This window comes from Bos indicus, chromosome 2, assembly GCF_029378745.1.
Source record: "Bos indicus isolate NIAB-ARS_2022 breed Sahiwal x Tharparkar chromosome 2, NIAB-ARS_B.indTharparkar_mat_pri_1.0, whole genome shotgun sequence".
In the NCBI taxonomy this organism is placed as follows: domain Eukaryota; kingdom Metazoa; phylum Chordata; class Mammalia; order Artiodactyla; family Bovidae; genus Bos; species Bos indicus.
In genome coordinates this window covers 34,496,832-34,516,574 of record NC_091761.1, presented here as the reverse complement: position 1 = coordinate 34,516,574, position 19,743 = coordinate 34,496,832, and the positions used below count along the sequence as shown (strand labels likewise).

Below are 19,743 nucleotides of genomic sequence, written 5' to 3'. Positions count from 1 at the left end.
ATCTCCCTACCTCTTATTCTATTGTAGTGGTCCTTTATTCTGTAACCAAAGTTAAGTGTTAAGTAATTTGCCTAATCTCACATGCTAGCAAATAAAAGGTCAAAATTCTTCAAGTGAGGCTTCAGCAGTAACTGAACCGAGAACTTCCAGATGTTCAAGCTGTATTTAGAAAAGGCAGAGGAACTAGAGATCAAATTGCCAACATGCATTGGATCATTGAAAAAACAAGATTGTTCCAGAAAAACATCTATTCTGCTTTACTGACTATGCCAAAGCCTTTGACTGTGTGGATCAAAACAAACTGTGGAAAATTCTTAAACAGATGGGAGTACCAGACCACCTTACCTGCCTCCTGAGAAATCTGTATGCAGGTCATGAAGCACCAATCAGAACTGGACATGGAACAATGGACTGGTTCCAAATTGCAAAAGAAGTACATCAAGGCTGTATATTGTCACCCTGCTTATTTAACTTATATGCAGAGTACATCATGAGAAATGCCAGGCTGGATGAAGCACAAGCTGGAATCAAGGTTGCCGGGAGAAATATCAATAATCTCAGATATGAAGTTGACACCACCCTTATGGCAGAAAGCAAAGGAAGTGAAGAACCTCTTGATGAAAGTGAAAGAGGAGAATGAAAAGTTGGCTTAAAACTCAGCATTCAAAAAGCTAAGATCATGGCATCTGGTCCCATCACTTCATGGCAAATAGATGGGGAAACAGTGGAAACAGTGACATACTTTATTTTCTTGGGCTCCAAAATCACTGCAGATGGTGACTGCAGCCATGAGATTAAAAGATGCTTGCTCCTTGGAAGAAAAGCTATGACGAACTTAGATAGCATATTAAAAAGCAGAGACATTACTTTACCAACAAAGGTCCATCTTGTCAAAGCTATGATTTTTCCAATAGTCATGTATGGATGTGAGAGTTGGACCATAAAGAAATCTGAGCATCGAAGAATTGATGCTTTTGAACTGTGGTGTTGGAGAAGACTCTTGTGAGTCCCTTGGACTGCAAGGAGATCCAACCACTCCATCCTAAAGGAAATCAGTCCTAAATATTCATTGGAAGGACTATGCTGAAGTTGAAGCTCCAGTACTTTGGCCACCTGATCAAAGAGCTGACTCCTTGGAGAAGACCCTGATGCTGGGAATGACTGAAGGCGGGAGCAGAAGGGGACGACAGAGGATGAGTGGTTGGATGGCATCACCGACTCGATGGACATGAGTTTCAGCAAGTTCTGTGAGTTGGTGATGGACAGGGAAGCTTGGCGTGCTGCAGTCCATGGGGTCACAAAGAGTTGAGATGACTGAGCAACTAAATTACACTGAATTTGTGTAAAGATCGGTTCTAAAATGTTGTTTTTTTTTTTTTTTAAAAACCTTTTAAAAAAAGATTTTAAAAAACCTTTACATAGTTATATTGATATAAATATTTCTCACTCTAGTCAAGTAGTGTGTTTAGGTTACATTTTCTTTTCTATGGCTCTAGTATTGTGACTCCTTTGGCATTCAGACAACAATGTTCTTTCAGAATGGTTTCATAAGGAACTCTAAGGACCCTCACACTGGTGAAACAACTGTACTGGTAAAAAATCATTTTAGGAAGCAATAATAGAATTGTTTTAAGGTCATAAATCACTTTTTATATCGAATCTAAAAAAAAAATGAACATTTCCAAAGAAGAAACTGGCTCACAGACTTTGAAAACAAACTTAGGGATACCAATGAGGAAAGTTGAGAGAGATAAATTAGGAGTTTGGAATCAACTCATAGACACTACTGTGTATAACATAATCAACAAAAACCTACTGTATAACATAGTGAACTGTACTCAGTACAGTATTCTATAATAACCCATATGGGAAAAGAATCTGAAAAGGAATGGATATATGTATATTTATAAGTGAATCACTTTGCTGTACACCTAAAACTAACACAACACTGTAAATCGACTCTACTCTCATATAAAATAAAATTTTAACTAAATTTTAAAAATATTGGAAGTTTTGTTAAGAAGCAGTTAAGAGAAGGTAGGTAGCCTTATGAGAGACAGACTAAACAACAGGGCAGTTACTATACCAGAGAGAACCAGGGAAAGAGACAGCTAAGGAAAGTCCTCTTGGGGTCAGAAAAAACTCAAACAATAGCCTCAGTTGCAAAGAAGCTAGAGTTTAATTGCATCATGTCACCAGAGTGTTTTATGCCCTAGCTTGCTTAGCCTCCAATTAAAACAAATAAATTAATTTTTTAAAAATCTTGATAAAAAAAAAAAACAACAACAAACAAAACAATAGAGTAATGACCCAGCAGTTAATGGAGCCTAATAACTGAATGTATGTGATAATCCCTTCAGCAAGTCCTAAGAAAATAACTGAAAATATGTATAGTGAAGAATAAAAACCCAACAATGTTCATAACATCATGATAAAATGAATTTCCTTTCAACATTTCATGAGCTGCTCAAAATCATTATATATATTTCAGTTTTCTTCCTCCTTGGAACATGTTTTTCTTGTAAAGCTTTTTTTTTTCCCCCTTGTATTGCTAACTGCTCTTTCTCCAGCCTTCCACGCTTGAATGTCCTCAAGCTTTCCCAAGAATTCACTAATTCTACCCTGTTAACTGCTTATTAAAAGTATAAGTATATAGAACAGCAGATGTTGCACGGCAGATCTCTAGAACTTTTTCATGGTGCGTAACTAAAGTTCTATACCCATTGAAGCAACTCCTTATTTCTCTCTTCCCATCTTTGGAAACCACAGTTCTACTTTCTATTTCTATAAGTTTTACTACTTTAAATACTTCATGTAAGTGGAATTATGTAGCATTTGCCCTTCTGTGGCTGGCTATTGCACTTTGCACGATATCCTCAATGTTCATCCATGTTGCTGCATATGAGAGAATTTCCTTTTTTTTAATGGCCGAATAATATTCCACTGTATATATAATTACACTTTTAAAAAAGTTCATTTGTTGATGGATATTTAGATGGTTTCCACTTCTTGGCTATTTTGAACAATGCTGCAATGAATACGGGAATACACCATGTCTTCAAGATCCGAGTCTCTTTGGATCTAAAAATGAGATTTCTGGATCCCGTAGCCCTCTTTTTATTTTTTGGAGGAAACTATATAGTGTTTTTCATAATGGCTGCACCATTAAACGTATATTTATTGCTATCTTACCAGATATAGTTTGCAGGTATTTCCTCCCATTCCATAGGTTGCTTTCTCACTCTGCTTATTGTTTCCCTGGCTATGTAAAAGCTTTTTAGCTTAATGTAGTCCGATTGTTTATTTTTTTGCTTCTATTAACTGTGTTTTGGTGTTATATCCAAGAAATCATTGTTAAGGCCAATGTAATAAAGCATTCCCCCATTTTCTTCTAGAAAATTTTTAGTTTTAGGTCTAATGTTTAAGTCTTTTATTCATTTTGAATAGATTTCTGTGTATGATAAAAGGTCCAATTTTATTCTTTTGCTTGTTGATATCCAATTTTCCCAGCATTATTTGTTGAAGAGACTTCAACATTTCCACATTGCGTAGTTTTGCCTTTCTTGTCGAAGATCTTTGACTGCATGGGTGAAGGTTTATTTCTGGGCTCTCTGTTCTGTTCTATTGGTCTATGTATCTGTCTTTGTTCCAGTACCATGCTGTTGTTTTTTTTTTTTTAATTACTCTAGCTTTGCTATATATTTTGAAATTAGGAAGTGTGAGACTTCCAGTTTTGTTCTTTTTGCTCAAGATTGTTTTGACTGTTCAGAATCTTTCATGGTTTTATATGAATTTCAGGATTAATTTTTCTATTTCTATAAAAAATGTCATTGATATTTTGGTAGCGATTGCACTGATTTGTAGATCAAATCTTCCAGTTCATGAACACATTTCTTTCTTTTCAGTTGTCTGCGTCCTCTTTAATTTCTTTCAGCTGTGCTTTGTAGTTTTAAGTGTACAAGTCTTTCACATTTTTGGTTAAATTTATTTCTAAGTATTTTATTCTTATTGATGCTATTGTAAATGGGTTTGTTTTCTTAATTCCCTTTTTAGATTATTCATTGCTAGTTTATAGAAACTCTACTGAGTTTTTTAATGTTTTAATGTTGCTTTTGATCCTGCAACTTTGCTGAATTCATTTATTCTTACAGTGTGTGTGTGTGTGTGTGTGCGTGAGTGTGCATGTGATCTTTAGAGTTTTCTTTGTATTATATTATATAATCTGCAAGTAGAGATAATTTTCCTTCTTCCTTTCCAATTTGGATGCTTTTTTTCCCCCTTAACTGAATCGCTTTAACTAGGACCTTCAGTACTGTTTTGACTTGAAATGGCAGGAATGGGCATCCTTGTTTTGTTCTTTATCTAAGAGAAAAAACTTCTGGTTTTTCCCCATTGTTTACTATGTTAGCTGTGGGCTTGTCACACTGGATTTTACTATGTTGAGATAATGTCCTTCTCAGATCAGATCAGATCAGATCAGTCGCTCAGTCGTGTCCGACTCTTTGCGACCCCATGAATTACAGCACGCCAGGCCTCCCTGTCCATCACCAATTCCTGGAGTTCACTCAGACTCATGTTAGTCAGTGATGCCATCCAGCCATCCCATCCTCTGTCGTCCCCTTCTCCTCTTGCCCCCAATCCCTCCCAGCATCAGAGTCTTTTCCAATGAGTCAACTCTTCGCATGAGGTGGCCAAAGTACTGGAGTTTCAGTTTTAGCATCATTCCTTCTAAAGAAATCCCAGGGCTGATCTCCTTTAGAATGGACTGGTTGGATCTCCTTGCAGTCCAAGGGACTCTCAAGAGTCTTCTCCAACACCACAGTTCAAAAGATATCAATTCTTTGGCGCTCAGCCTTCTTCTACTCCTAGTTTGATAAGTACTTTTATCATGAAAGGATGTTGAATTTATCAGATGCTTTTTGTGTATCTATTGAGTTGATCATATGATTTTATCCTTTGTTCCATTAATGTGATGTAATACAATGATTAATATTTGTTTGGTGAACCATTCTTGTGTTCCAGGGATAAATCCTACTTGGTTATGATGTATGATCCTTTTAATGTGTTGTTGAATTTAGTTTGCTAATATTTTGTTGAAGATTTTCGCATCTATATTCATTAAGGATATTGTTTTTTAGTTTTCTTTTGATGTCTTTTTCTTTGGTATCAGGGTAATTCTGGCTTCATAAAATGAGTTTGGAAGTGTTCCCTCCTCTTCAGTTTCTGGAAGAGCTTGAGAAGGATTGGCACCAGTTCTTTAAATGTATGGTAGAATTCGCCAGTGAAACCATCTGGTTATGGGCTTTTCTTTGTTGGGAGGTTTTTGATTACCCATTCAGTCTCCTTGCTAGTTATAGGTCTGTTCAGAATTTCTATTTCTTCATGATTCAGTCTTGGTAGATTGCATGTTTCTAGGAATTTATTCATTGCTTCCAGGCTATCCAAATTGTTGGCTTGGAATTTCTCATAGTAATCTCTTATAATCTTTTTAATTTCTGTGGCATTAGTTGTAATATCTCATCTCTAATAATTTTGAGTCTTCTTAATGTTTTTCTTAATCTAGCTAAAAGTTTGTCAATTTTGTTGATTTTTTTGGAAAAAAAACAAATAATGCATTTTCATTGATCTCTACTATTGTTTTTCTATTTTCTATTTCATTTTTTTTGTTTATTTTTTGTTTTATTTTTGTTCTGATGATTATTATTTCCTTCCTTCTGCTAACTTGGGGATTTGTTTGTTTTTATTATTTTAGTCTCTTCTGTTTTAAAGTTAGGTTGTTTATTTGAGAATTTTCATCTTTTTAATATAGGCAATTGTTGCTATAAACTTCCCTTTTTGTGTGGCTTTTGCTGCATCCTATAAGTTTTAGTATTTTTGTTTGTTTGTTTTCATTTGTCTTAAGATACTTTCTAATTTCTCTTTTGATATCTTCTTTGGCTTATTGGTTGTTCAAGAATGCATTGCTTACTTTCCATATATTTTTGAATTTTTTAGTTTCCTTCTATTTTTGATTTCTAGTTTCATTGCACTGTGCTTTGAAAGTACACTTACTTTGATTTCAGTCTTCTCAAATTTGTTAAGACTGGGTTGTGACCTAAAATATGATCTCTTATGGAGAATGGTTTGTATGTGCTTGAAAAGACTGTATATTCTGCTGCTGTTGGATGAAATGCCCTGTATATGATATTTGGTTCATTTGGTCTATAGTATTTTACAAATCCTATGTTTCCTTATTCATCTTCTGTCTGGATTCTATCCATTATTTAAAGTGAGGTATTGAAATCTCCTAATATTATTGTTATTATCTATCTTTCCCTTCAATTCTGTCAGTGTTTCCTTCCTATATTTTGGTGCTCTGCTGTAAGGTACATATATCTTTTTAATTGTTATATCTACCCAATTAATTGACCCTTTTGTCATTTATCATGTCCTTCCTTGTCTCTGTTGACAGTTTTTGACTTAAAGTCTATTTTGTCTAATATGATTATGGCCCACCCTGGCCCCTGCTCTCTTTCAGTTACTATTTGCATATTTTTTTCTATACTTTAACTTTCACTCTATGTGTGTTCCTAAATCAAAAATCTTTTCTAGATAGCATATAGTTGGATTTTTTCTAATCCATTTAACCACTCTGTATCTTCTGATTAGGGAGTAAAATCCATTTACATTTAAGTAGTTATTGATAGAGAAGAACTTACTATTGCCATTTTGTTAGTTGTTTTCTGTCTTATATTTATCTTTCACCCTCTTTCCTCTCTTTTTTTCTTCCTTTGTGTTTTGTTGATTTCTTTTGGTAGTGATATGTTTTGGTCCCTTTTAAATTTTCTTTTGTGGATGTTTTACACAAAATTGTACTTTCTTGGTGGTTACCATGGGGCTTACATAAAGCATCGTATATTTACAACAATCTATTTTAAGCTGATAAAACTTAATTTTCAGTTCAGTTCAGTCACTCAATCGTGTCTGAATCTTTGCAACCCCATGAACTGTAGCACGTCAGGCCTCCCTGTCCATCACCAACTCCCGGAGTTCACTCAAACTCACGTCCATCGAGTCGGTGATGCCATCCAGCCATCTCATCCTCTGTCGTCCCCTTCTCCTCCTGCCCCCAATCCCTCCCAGCATCAGAGTCTTTTCCAATGAGTCAGCTCTTTGCATGAGGTGGCCAAAGTACTGGAGTTTCAGCTTTAGCATCATTCCTTCCAAAGAACACCCAGGACCAATCTCCTTTAGAATGTACTGGTTGGATCTCCTGGCAGTCCAAGGGACCCTCAAGAGTCTTCTCCAACACCACAGTTCAAAAGCATCAATTCTTCAGCACTCAGCTTTCTTCAGTGTCCAACTCTCATATCCATATGTGACCACTAGAAAAACCATAGCCTTGACTAGACAGACCTTTGTTGGCAAAGTAATGTCTCTGCTTTTCAGTATGCTATCTAGGCTGGTCATACCTTGACTTCCAAGTATCTTTTAATTTCATGGCTGCAGTCACCATCTGCAGTGATTTTGGAGCCCCAAAAAATAAAGTCTGACACTGTTTCTGCTGTTTCCCCATCTATTTCCCATGAAATGATGGGACCAGATGCCATGATCTTCGTTTTCTGAATGTTGAGCTTTAAGCCAACTTTTTCACTCTCCACTTTCACTTTCATCAAGAGGCTTTTTAGTTCCTCTTCACTTTCTGCCATAAGGGTGATATCATCTGCATATCTGAGGTTATTGATATTTCTCCCGGCACTCTTGATTCCAGCTTGTGCTTCTTCCAGCCCAGCGTTTCTCATGAAGTACTCTGCATAGAAGTTAAGTAAGCAGGGTGACAATATACAACTTTGATGTACTCCTTTTCCTATTTGGAACCAATCTGTTGTTCCATGTCCATTGCATACAAATACTCTTCACATTGACTCCCTCTTCCCTATACTTTCTGTGTTATTGATATCAAAACATTACATCCTTCTGAATTATGTATCCATTAACATATTTTTATAGTAATAGTTTTTAAAAATACTTTTGTCCTTCAACCCCTATACCAGAAAAAGTGATTTATGTACCATTGTTACAGTATTTTGTGTTTGTCTGTGTATTTACCTTTACTAGCAAGCTATATATTTTCATTGCTTTGTGTTGTTGTTCAGCATCCCTTTGTTCAAACTTGATGGAATCCCTTTAGCATTTCTTGTAGGCAGTTATAGTGATGATGAACTCCCTCAGCTGTTTTTTTTTTTTTTTTAAACATGGAAAGGTTTTATTTTTCCTTCATTTTTCAAGTACCACTTTTTTTTTTTTGCCACATATAGTGCTCTTGGTTGGCAGTTTTTCCCTTTTAGCACCTTGAATACATCATCCCACTGCCTTCTGGCCTGTAGAGTTCCTGCTGAAAAATGCACTGATAGTATTATGGGGCTTCTCTTGCACATGGTGATCCACTTTTCTCTTGTTGCTGTTAGAATTTTCTCTGTAGTTTTCTCTTGACAGTTTGATTATAATGTGTCTTAGTGTGGATTTCTTTGGATTTACTATCATTGGAATCCATTGGATTTCTTAAATATGGATATAATTTCCTTCCTTAGTTTTGGGAAGTTTGGGGGCACTATTTCTTTAAATAAGCTTTCTGTCACTTATACTCTTTCTTCTTCCAGGGCTCCCATGATGCATATGTTGATTTGCTTATGATATCCCATGTGTTCCTCGGGCTTTCTTCACTCTGTTTCATTCTTTTTTCTTATGTCTTATGACTGGATAATTTCAAGTGACCTGTCCTCAAGTTCACTGATTCTTTCTTCAGTTTAATTGAACCTAGTGTTAAATCCTCCTACTGAATTTTTTTACTTCAATTATTGTATTCTTTAACTCCAAATTTTCTGTTTTGTTCTTTTTAATATTTTATTTTTTGCTGATATTTTCATTTTGTTTATGCATTGTCTTGACCTCATAGAGTATCATTATAATGGCTATTTTAATTCCCTGTCAGGTAATTTATATGCCTCCATTTCTTTAAGATAAATTTGATTTATTTTATTCTTTTGTATGGGCCATGTTTCCCTGTTTCTTCATGTATCCCATAACTTTGTTTTAGGATTGGCACACTTGAAATAAAAACCACATCTCATAGCCTTTATAGACTGGCCCTTTCTGCAGAAGACTTCTAATCAGCTTGACTAGAGATTCTGGGGGTCTCTGTAACCTTTTCTTAGAGGGAAGGAAATGTAAATTCTTTGAGCCTGTGTGTGCAATTTCTCAATTAGGTAGAGTTGGCTGATTTCTTTTTCCAGGGACTCATAATGTTTTGCTCTACCTGGGGTCACTCTGTGGTACTGCAAGTTGTCTGGTTTTACGATATGTGTTTGTGTTGAGTTGTGTCTAGTTCTTTATGACCCCATGAACTGTAGCCTGTCAGACCCTCTGTCCATGGATTTCCCAGGCAAGAATACTGGAGTGGAGTGCCATTTTCTGTTCCAGGGGATCTTCTTGACTCAGGGATTGAACCTGCATCTCCTGCAGGTCCTGCATTGGCAGGCAGATTCTTCACCACTGTGCCACCTAGGAAGTCCTAGTTTTACAGTAGCAAGCTGCTTTGATGTCCCTTGTTCTCAGAGGCCTCCAGATTTCTGCTGTATGCTGACTCCCCATCAGCAGCCTGAATTAGGTGAGAAAGATACCAGCCCCTTCTGCACTCTTCTAAAGAGCTTGAACATCAGACATATGCTCCTTTCACTCCTTCCAGAGGGAGAAGCCTCAGATTGTTCTACCCCTAACTGCATTGAGCCATCCTCGTCCCTGAAAGCCAAGTTACCCATTCTTCTTTGTTCTCAGTGGCACCAAGGCATCCAGACTACAATGGTTCTGTCAGTGCTCTGAATTAGGCAAGACAGATACCAGTTCCTCAGTAGCCCTCTGAAAAGCTGGAATGTCAGATACAGCCTCTACTTTTCTCTTCACCCTCAGTGTAAAAAGTGTGAGCCAGGTTATTCTCTACCACTGCTAAGCTGTGCCAGCTTAGAAAAGGGGCTGAGGCAATTAAAGTGAAATTGCTCTTCTTATCCATTTGAATGTGGCTTTTCACAGCTTTGCACTCTGGTACTGCAACATCTTGACTAGATTCTAGAATTCTCATTACAGTATTTTGGTCCATATTTTGTTAAATTGCGGTTTCTATGGGGGAAAGAGAGTGGAACTTTGCATTCATCCGTCTTGTGATTCACTGCCTCTGTGATTTACTCTTGGGCTGTACTATATTTGTCCTTCTGAGAGTGCTTTCTTAGGTCGGAAGCCTTCTTTCCTCTATCCTATATCTTTGTTTACTTACAAGTTATGCTTTCTAATTAATGACACATGCACAAAAAACTAAAATCTGCAAAGAATAAACATTTTTTTTCATTCTTCCTTATATTTGATTTGATGATTTCACTCCATAGAGACCTCTAGGTCCAAAGTAATTTTGCCTTACAGTGTTGATGGTATTGCTTAGAGAAAAGACTGAGGCTATTCTTGGAGTGGTATGTATGTAAGTCTGTAGCAGTTGGGGATGGATTTCTGGTATCAACTATTGTGTAGTCAAACTTTAAACTAGTTCTCATGTTTTTGGCTCCATCTGTTTACTCTGTTTCTTTTTTGAGTATAAACTCTTCTCTTAGTCAAGACCCTCTTTGATATTTTACTCATCAGGCAAGCTCCCTCTTTTACTGCAGTTGGAAGAATATATATACACACACACACACACACACACACATATATATATATCCTATATAAATATATATATCCTATATAAATTTATAAATTTTATTTTTATATGTAATTACATATATCTGTTTATATATAAATATATACATATATTTATGAGTGAGTGAGTAAGAGAGCACTACCTAGGTTTAAATTCTGGCTCTGGAATTTCTAGCTGTGTAAACTTGGCCCCATGTCACTTGTGTCTCGATATATTCATGTGACAACCTAGTTTAAGGATTAAATGTAAAGGTACTATTATTAGTAGTATTGCCCTTCTGTTCTGCTTTTTCAAAAATCCTATTTTCATATGACTTTCATATTCCGTTTGTTTACATATCTCTCTTTTTGATGTTTCTCCTCGTGTCTCTTTTTATATTATTCCTTAGCTTAGTGAATTATAGGTCATAACAAAATAAACGTGTATTCAGTCCTCTTTTTTAAGGTAGAAGCCAAATCTGATTTTTAATTTTAGAAAATAATCAGTGATTTAATGTAATTTTAATAATTTAAGCTATTTTTTAAATGGAATTATTCTCTCTATTCATATATTATCTTTACTATATTTGCCTAGTGATCTAATGACCCAGAGTCAAAATTGAATGGGAATTTTCTTTCTTTTGATAGATTCTTAGTAGTGAAACTATTTTAATGCTGGTCAGAATTTAATTCTCTTTAAAGAATTGGAAGCAAAAGAAAAAAGAATATCAGCATGTTAGAGAAAAGCCTATTGTTCTTTTTTGTATTACATCAATTGAAAGTTAACAGTTTTATTACATCTTATGAAAAACCAATAAATGAATCAGAAAATAATGATGATAATCATGATGATGATAGGAGCAACAATTACAAAATGCATAAATGTATACATGCCATTTAGTATATATCATGTTACATATTCTTCATAATAGCTCTACTAGGTAGGCATGTCAAGTCCTCATTTTACTTTATGAGGAAACCAAAGTTTAGAGTGCTTAAATAACTTGCCCATGCCACATAACCAGTGAAGCACAGAGCTTTCTGATACAAAGGCCTGTGTTCTGTGATTATGTACAACTAATCTGGGACTTGGGAACCTATAGATTTGAACAAATTGCATTAATGAATGACTATTACTGCCTCTCAAAGACCTTTGTTTCCCTTTTGCTTTGTCTCCTCCCTCTGATAGCACAGTGGCCACCGCAGCTACTCATAAGGGCTAATGCTTCTTCTCTCATCCCCTTAAAATCCTCATTAACAGCCTTCTCATTGGAATCCTCTGTTTCTTTAATGCTCCAGTCCCAAGTGAGCCCAGGTGGGAATACTCTAACCATCCTTAGTGAGAATAGCTGCAGGCCTGTCTGTATTGCTCAAGTCAAGTAGAATTTTATATAATAATAGACACTGAGTACGCTTTGAAAAATGAATGAGTGGTGATAAAAAAGAACAGACTAAAATTCCTGATGTAGAAAGAGAGACTGTAGCTCAGGCAAAGGAATTTATCAAGTAGAAACTGTAGTATATTTTCCTATAGAAATAATAGTTGAGTTCTACAGTTTAATTAATATCACTAAAATAGCAGTCCAACCTATTTTTAAGTTTTGTAGTATATGTGGGTTAACCTGGGAGCCCAAATACGATTTTTATAAAATGCTTCTAGAAGAAAATGCTCTCTGAAGGGCAAATAATAGACAATGAATTTTTTAAACAAACCATTTGTAAATTGAAGTTAACATCTAAGACCATTAACTTGTTGATAATCTTTGCTTGTGTGTTCTCATTTACTTACAAAGTTATGAAGAATGTGATATCAAAAGCTGTTGTTTATGACATAGTAGTAACAATTGCCCAGATCTTTCCTATTCTTTCCGCTCTTATCCTCAGCATTCATCATGTCACCCGTAGGTAGCTGTTGTTCAGTCACTCAGTTGTGTCCTACTCTTTGCAACCCCGTGGCCTGCAGCAGGCCTGGTTTCCTTGTCCTCCACTATCTTTCAGTCTGCCCAAACTCATGCCCATTGAGTCAGAGATGCCATCCAACCATCTCATCCTCTGTTGTCCTCTTCTCCTCCTGCCCTCAATCTTTACCAGCATCAGGGTCTTTTCTAATGAGTCGGCTCTTTGCATCAGGTAGTCAAAGGATTGGAGCTTCAGCTTCGGCATCAGTCCTTCCAATGAGTATTCGGATGACAGAGGATTGATTTTCTTTTCTTACTGGTTTGCTCTTACCCTCAGCATTCATCTTGTTACCTTGCATATAGAGTAGCTATTCAAAAAATTTTTGCATATTGATTGTTTGAGTTTTAATAAGACTATCACTCATCACAAAGAAAAGTATATTCTGAGATACACAGGGTTCTTACTTCAACTTAGCTTTAATTTAAAATTACATAGCATGATTCTAAGTGATCTCTAGAACATGAAATATATATATAAACATATATGATATGTTTTTACAATATTAATAAATTATAAAAATACATTTGGATGTTTATCATTTTTTCCCACTTGACTTATATTTTAGGGGTAAATGGTTGTTGTAAGATTTAGAAAGCATCTTGATTTAAAAGGCCCCCAAAACCTTGTGTTCTAACCTATACTTTAAAAAATTTCCTCTGACTGGAACAGAGAGGGAATGACGTCTCATTCCAGGAAACATTAAAAATGTATATATATTTTTAATATACATTTAATATATATTTAATATATATCTTTAATACATATGATAGTAATATATCTATCATATGTCTGAAAATAGTGTGTTTTGGAATATTTAGGATGACCTAACTACTTATCTCTCAAATGGAGGAAGGCTGTGACTGGGGAAGAAGGACTACTTACACATCTATTTTAAGTCTGGTCACAAAAATATACTTATTTCATAAAAGACACTGGTCTGTCTTTACAGATGTAACTGTGTGGAGCCACATAATCCTAGTAATAATACATTGAAGGAATGGAGGGAGTCCAATATTTCTGCCTCTGACATAATTTGGGAGAACCTAACTGTTTCGGTAAGTGAAACATGTCTTGAATCTTATTACTATAAGGTCTTTTTTTGATATTTTGAATGAATTATTGCCACTAAGGTAAATTATTTTAAATAAATACTATTACAAAAGTGATAGTTTTATTTCATCCATTAAAATATGCATAAGTTAACTGGGGGTTTTCTTTCATTATTAAGCTTTTCCAGTAGTTAGTAGTCCTGAATTACTCCAAAAGCACACCTATATGGCATAATGTGACTAGATTAACTGAAAGCACATTAAATAAGAGCAATGTTGACCTAAATTAAACCATATGACAGAACTAAGTCAGCCTTCTGTGTAAAGAATGCTTTTACTTCGCTCCATGATACTGCTCCAGCTGTTCAGAATATGTTGAGGAGGAGGGGATGTTTGTTAATATTTTGGTATAAATATTGAACTTTTGGGGAAAACCAAAGTCACTTTTCTTAAAATTCTGGCACCTTCCTCAGAAAGAGTTTTCTTACTTCCATTTTCTCCTTATTTTCCTTCCGTTTAACAAAGAGAATCACAACATATTTTTTGTCTATCAAAGTTAAATCTTATACCTTTAAAAATATTTCTGTCTTTCCTTTTTACAATGATATCTTTTTTCCCCTTCATAGTTGAATGTCTCTATTTTTCTTCAGTTCAGTTCAGTTCAGTTGCTCAGTCATGTCCGACTCTTTGCAACCCCATGAATTGCAGCATGCCAGGCCTCCCTGTCCATTACCAACTCCCGGAGTTCACTCAGACTCACGTCCATCGAGTCGGTGATGCCATCCAGCCATCTCATCCTCTGTCGTCCCCTTCTCCTCCTGCCCCCAATCCCTCCCAGCATCAGAGTCTTTCCAGTGAGTCAGCTCTTCGCATGAGGTGGCCAAAGTACTGTTTTTCTTAATCTCTTGTAATATTTGTGCACACCTATTTCCATCTGTATTTACATCCTTTACTTCTGGTCAATCAAATCTCATAACTTGAAAAATACAAAGATTCTGCTTTTAATAAGTATTAAAATCTGAATCATTCTCGTTTCTTTTCCATTCTTCTCAGTTACAAACATTACAGTCCAAAGCTTCTGCCAATTCACCTACCTGTATAAGCTCAAATCCCATTATAACCATCAGCATAAAACTATATGAACTCTAGTTCATTTCATGAGAAACACATTTTAGTGAGTGAGCCAGTTAGTGATACACACAAACCTTTTTTGTTGCACGATTATAAAACTCTAAACACAGTTCTTACAAGAGCGCTTGATCTGTTGCCTATTTTTCTCACTTTTCCTCATTAAGTATTTTTTTCAGAATCAAAATTTTTAAAATTCTATCTTTGACTTATATTTTACTACCTTTCTTCTTACCCTAGTCATTTGCTCTAAAATGTCTTCACTTTCATTTTTTTTCTGTTATAGTTAACATTTATTCTGTTGTATTTTTCCTTAGAAAAAAGATTTATCAAACTTCTCCCTTTCAGAGAGCCATTTAAGTTGACCAATAAAAGAAATGATGAGCTGAACAAGAAAGAATGCTACAGTTGTTCAGAAGTTAGACATGGTTGATCCATTCAGCAATGCATCTTCCATTTACATTCCCCTTTTATAAACTATAAAGATATTATATTTTAAGAGTTCCCTGCTTTTGTCCCTCATCTTGGTGTCCCCTACAATACACTTACCCAATAATTTCATCTCTAAATTATTTAATATGAAAATTTACTCTATGTGTTTTATAGTCTTGAATAATTTAATGTTAAATAATAATATTTATTCCATATAGTAGCAAATCCTGAATCATACATTTCTAAGAGACTCATAGCACAATTGATCTACCTAGATCAATATTAGAAGTTTTAGGATCAAGAAGAGTACAGTGAAAAATATTTTGCAATCAAACAAAGCAAATCTAATCCTGAGGTTGTTATTATTATTTTTTTCTTTGTTAAGTTCTGCACTAGGTGTTAACATTCTGGCAGAAATTTTCATATTATTTTTCATTAGGTAAAAGCACTGTTTGCAATGAATAATTGCTAATCTTGACCAGAAATAGCACTTATCACCAAAGGGTATTCAACATAATGAAAAAAACTTACAATTTTAAGTCATTGAGGGCCATAATGATTTGTCTTAATTGTTATTCTATTTTTTTCTCAGCATAACCATCAGGATCATCAAAAGCATTTTATTAATTTTATTAACAGTGCTAATGGCTATTATAACTAGTTTTGTAAAAATGGTCATGTAATATTTACTCTGTGTATTAGTCACTGGATAATTTTTAATTGAATTGTTACATTTCTCATGAACTGTAATTTTTACCTTGCTAACTCAGCAATGGCAAGAACTTTAGCTTTCTTTGATTCCCCCAAATAGCTATATGCATAGTAAGTGTCCAATAAACATTTAATGATTATTTTGAAAAGCAGTCTCAAATTGCAGATTTACTATTTAATGTAAATGTCTTGGTTTATTTTGTTTTCTAGCTTTATTGAGGTATAATTGACAAATAAAAATTATGTATTTTAGGTATAAAATGTGTTTTGATGAATGTATACAAGGTGAATGATTACCACAATCAAGCTAATTAACACACATAGCACCTCACATAAGCAACCTTTTTACTTGGTGAAAACAATTAAGATCTACTCTCCCAGCAAATTTCAATTATTTAATGCAATATTATTAACCATAGTCACTGTGTTATACACTAGCACTTCATAATTTATTTATCCTGCGTAACTGAAACTTTGTTCCCTTCAACCAATATTTCCCCATTTTTCCTCTCTCCCTAGTCATTGGTAACTATCATTCTACTCTCTGCTTCTGAGTTTGACTCTTAGCTTCCACATAGAAGATAAATCATACAGTATTTGTCTTTCTGTGTCTGGCTTGTTTCAATTAGCATTTCTTACAGGTTCTTTCATGTTGTTGCAGTAACGTTTCCTTCCTTTTTAAGGGTGAATGATATTCTATTGTATATTTATACTACAGTTTCTTAATCCATTGATCCATTGACAGACATCTAGGTTATTTCCAATCTTGACTATTGTGAATAATGCTTAATTCAAGTGTTTTATAGCAAGCTAGAGTATTTAGGTTTCTATGTTTATATATATATTTTAGCAGTATATCAAAATCTGTCATTATAAGGAATTCCTAGACAAGGTTTAAAATATTCACAGGCAATTAACTAGCAATTGGTTAAGAATTGTTTCAATGCCAGAATTACATATTTAGCTTATACATAAATAAGGGGCAGGACACTAATGCCAACTCTAATTTCTTATTTTTTTTTTTTTCTAATTTCTTATTTTATCAAACTTAATTTTTACCAACTTATAAAATTGTTGAAGCTTAAAACGTGTTGAAGAATAATTAGTAGAAATGAGTTTGTCAACAAGCATTTTTTTCATTTTTGTAAGTGAAACCATATGTGAGACTCAAAATAAGAGAACAGGATTTAGATTTAGTTTTCTCTTCCAAATCTTAGGACTTCATGTGTGTGTGTGTGTTTTAAGGGTACAGTTGGTATAAACCAGAAAATAAATGTAGAATATAGTAGCTCACAATTTTTCCTTTTTAAATAACATACTGCCCCCCTAAAAGAAAGAAAAATATACTTTTCAAATTTGCTTTGAATTAAAGTGACTAGGCAGGCTAATGGCAATGTATTATAGCTTATAAGACACTTAAATAATTCTTTAAATGGTTTCTATATTACCAAGAATTGAGAACAAGACTCAACCAAGTCCAAGACTTGGAAGACTTTTATATCTGCACAAAAGATAGAAGATGATCACAAATATATAGGTAATGTGTTTACAAAGGAACTTTTAGCTCTTCTTTGTATTTATCCATTCTTTTTTTTATTTACTTTTAATTGGAGGATAATTGCTTTACAGTGTTGTGTTAGTTTCTGTCGTACAACAGCATGAATCAGCCATAAGTATACATATACCTGCTCCCTCTTGAATTTCTCCCCCAACGTCCCACCCCTCTAGGTCATCACAGAGCACCAGCTTGAGCTCCCTGTGTTATACAGCAACTTCCCACCAGCTATCTATTTTGTACATGGCAATGTATATGTTTCAGCGCTACTCTCAGTTCATCCCACTCTCTCCTTCACCCAGTCACAAGTCCAGTCTCTATGTCTGGGCCTCTGTTCTTGCCCTGCAGATAGGTTCATCAGTATCATTTTTCTAGCTTTCTAGCTTCTATCCCATTACTTTGCTTAGTAATTGCTTTACTAGTAAAGCTGAACAAGGGGCAAGAGAAGGGACTAAAAATTTCAAGGATTTGTTTTTGCTACTTTATCCATTTTAACAGAGTTTTGAGAGAAGGAAAAACTAAAGCTATAATTAAGGCTTGGGGATTTTTTTTTTTTTTCCCAATTAGCAAAGTTTCTGTGCTCTGTATTAACTTAACGTGGTTAATTGGAATTCAACTTTAGCTAGCAAAAATGTAGCATTTGCAGTTAGATTAGAAAAAGGAACAGAATTTTTTTAGATAAAGTATACAAACAAAATTTCTCAAAAATCCTAGCCTTACAGGTAACTGTCCCAAGTGATTTTACTAGTTTGTTTTTAGATAACAAGGTAGCGGTCTGTGATTTAGTCTAGAATCTTTCAAAGGTATGTGTTTCCTCCTGTACTCCAGGGCTTGAGGCTTTGTTCATTGGACAGTCTCTGCTGGTGATCAATCTGGCAGTCCATATTTTTTCCTAAGATCTTTCTGTACCATGGCACAATTCAATTCCTAATTCAGGCTCAGAATATCTCAGGTACTAGCAAGGTCACTGGATCACTTAAACCATTCTTTTCTGTTTTGAAATAAAAAATTAAAATTTAATGTTCTAACTTTTAAAATGAAATGGTAAAATCCAATCTTATATGAGCTTTAAAAAAAAAGTCTCAATTTCAAAATAATATTGTTTAAAATGCTGTTTTTTCCTCCAAGAAAGAAAAATTTTTTGACTTTGCTGCCACCTCATGGCTAAGACAGCAATTAGAAATGGTTCTTCAGGGGCTTATAAAATATATACCAGGAAAAAAAAAAAAAAGAAAGATCATGAATCATTTGTTGTTGTTGTTATTGTTCTTACATAGTCGCTCAGTCATGTCTGAGTCTTTGTGACTCCATGGAGTATAGTTTGCCAGGCTCCTCTGTCCATGGAATTCTCCAGGCAAGAATCCTGGAGTGGTTTGCCATTTCCTTCTCCAGGGTATCTGCCCTACCCAGGGATGGAACCCGGGTCTTCTGCATTGGCAGGTGGGTTCTTTACCCGTGAGCCACCTGTGAAGCTCCTGAAAAAGTCATAGTAAATATGAACTTTGCCCTGCGCCTATAGTACTTTTTCTCTTTTGTTCTGTAATTTAAGTTTGAGCTCCATCTTTGACTTCTAGTTTCACTTAAGTAATAATATATCGTCTTTTTTTGTTGTTGCTTTTCTCACCTTGCTTGGGAGCTTTAGGACTAGATCATTCAGAGAATCACTGTTCTCCTTTAGTATGCAATAATATTCCCAGCAGCTCTGCTGCTGCCCAGCAGTGGTGAGGCCATAGCAAATGACTTACCTTCTCCATACCATATTTTCCTCAGATACAACATGGAAATAATAGCAACTACCTATTTTATAGGGTTGATGTGATACTTAATAAAGACGATGATTGGTGAATCGGTTTTATAGATTTAATTTTTAAAAAGCAAAAATTTTAGAAATAGTTCTTACTCCTCACTACCTATCCAAACATGAGCCTTAATGAAAAACCTTGGCAACTCAACTACAAGTGATCCTAAGACATTAGTTTTCTGAAAGAACTACATCCACCTTTTTTCCTTAATAGCTCCATTTGTTTTACTTCTCTGGCAGGAATGCAAATCACTGCACGGGGAGTATGTTGGACGAGCCTGCGGCCACGAGCACCCCTATGTTCCAGATGTTCTGTTTTGGTCAGTGATCCTCTTCTTTTCCACAGTTACTCTGTCAGCCACGTTGAAGCAGTTCAAGACTAGCCGCTATTTTCCAACCAAGGTACTCAG

The 19,743-nt window shown here is 35.0% G+C and overlaps 1 protein-coding gene across 8 annotated transcripts in view; it reads left to right on the top strand.

The window, feature by feature from the left end:
* SLC4A10 (solute carrier family 4 member 10) overlaps positions 1 to 19,743 on the top strand; it is a 343,442-nt gene that overhangs the window by 281,620 nt on the left and 42,079 nt on the right. For all 8 annotated transcript variants that reach the window (XM_070804212.1, XM_070804218.1, XM_070804214.1 and 5 more), the window contains 2 exons: positions 13,607 to 13,712; positions 19,574 to 19,735. In XM_070804212.1, coding sequence (XP_070660313.1) covers positions 13,607 to 13,712; positions 19,574 to 19,735 — 268 coding nt within the window. The remainder of the gene's footprint in view (positions 1 to 13,606; positions 13,713 to 19,573; positions 19,736 to 19,743) is intronic.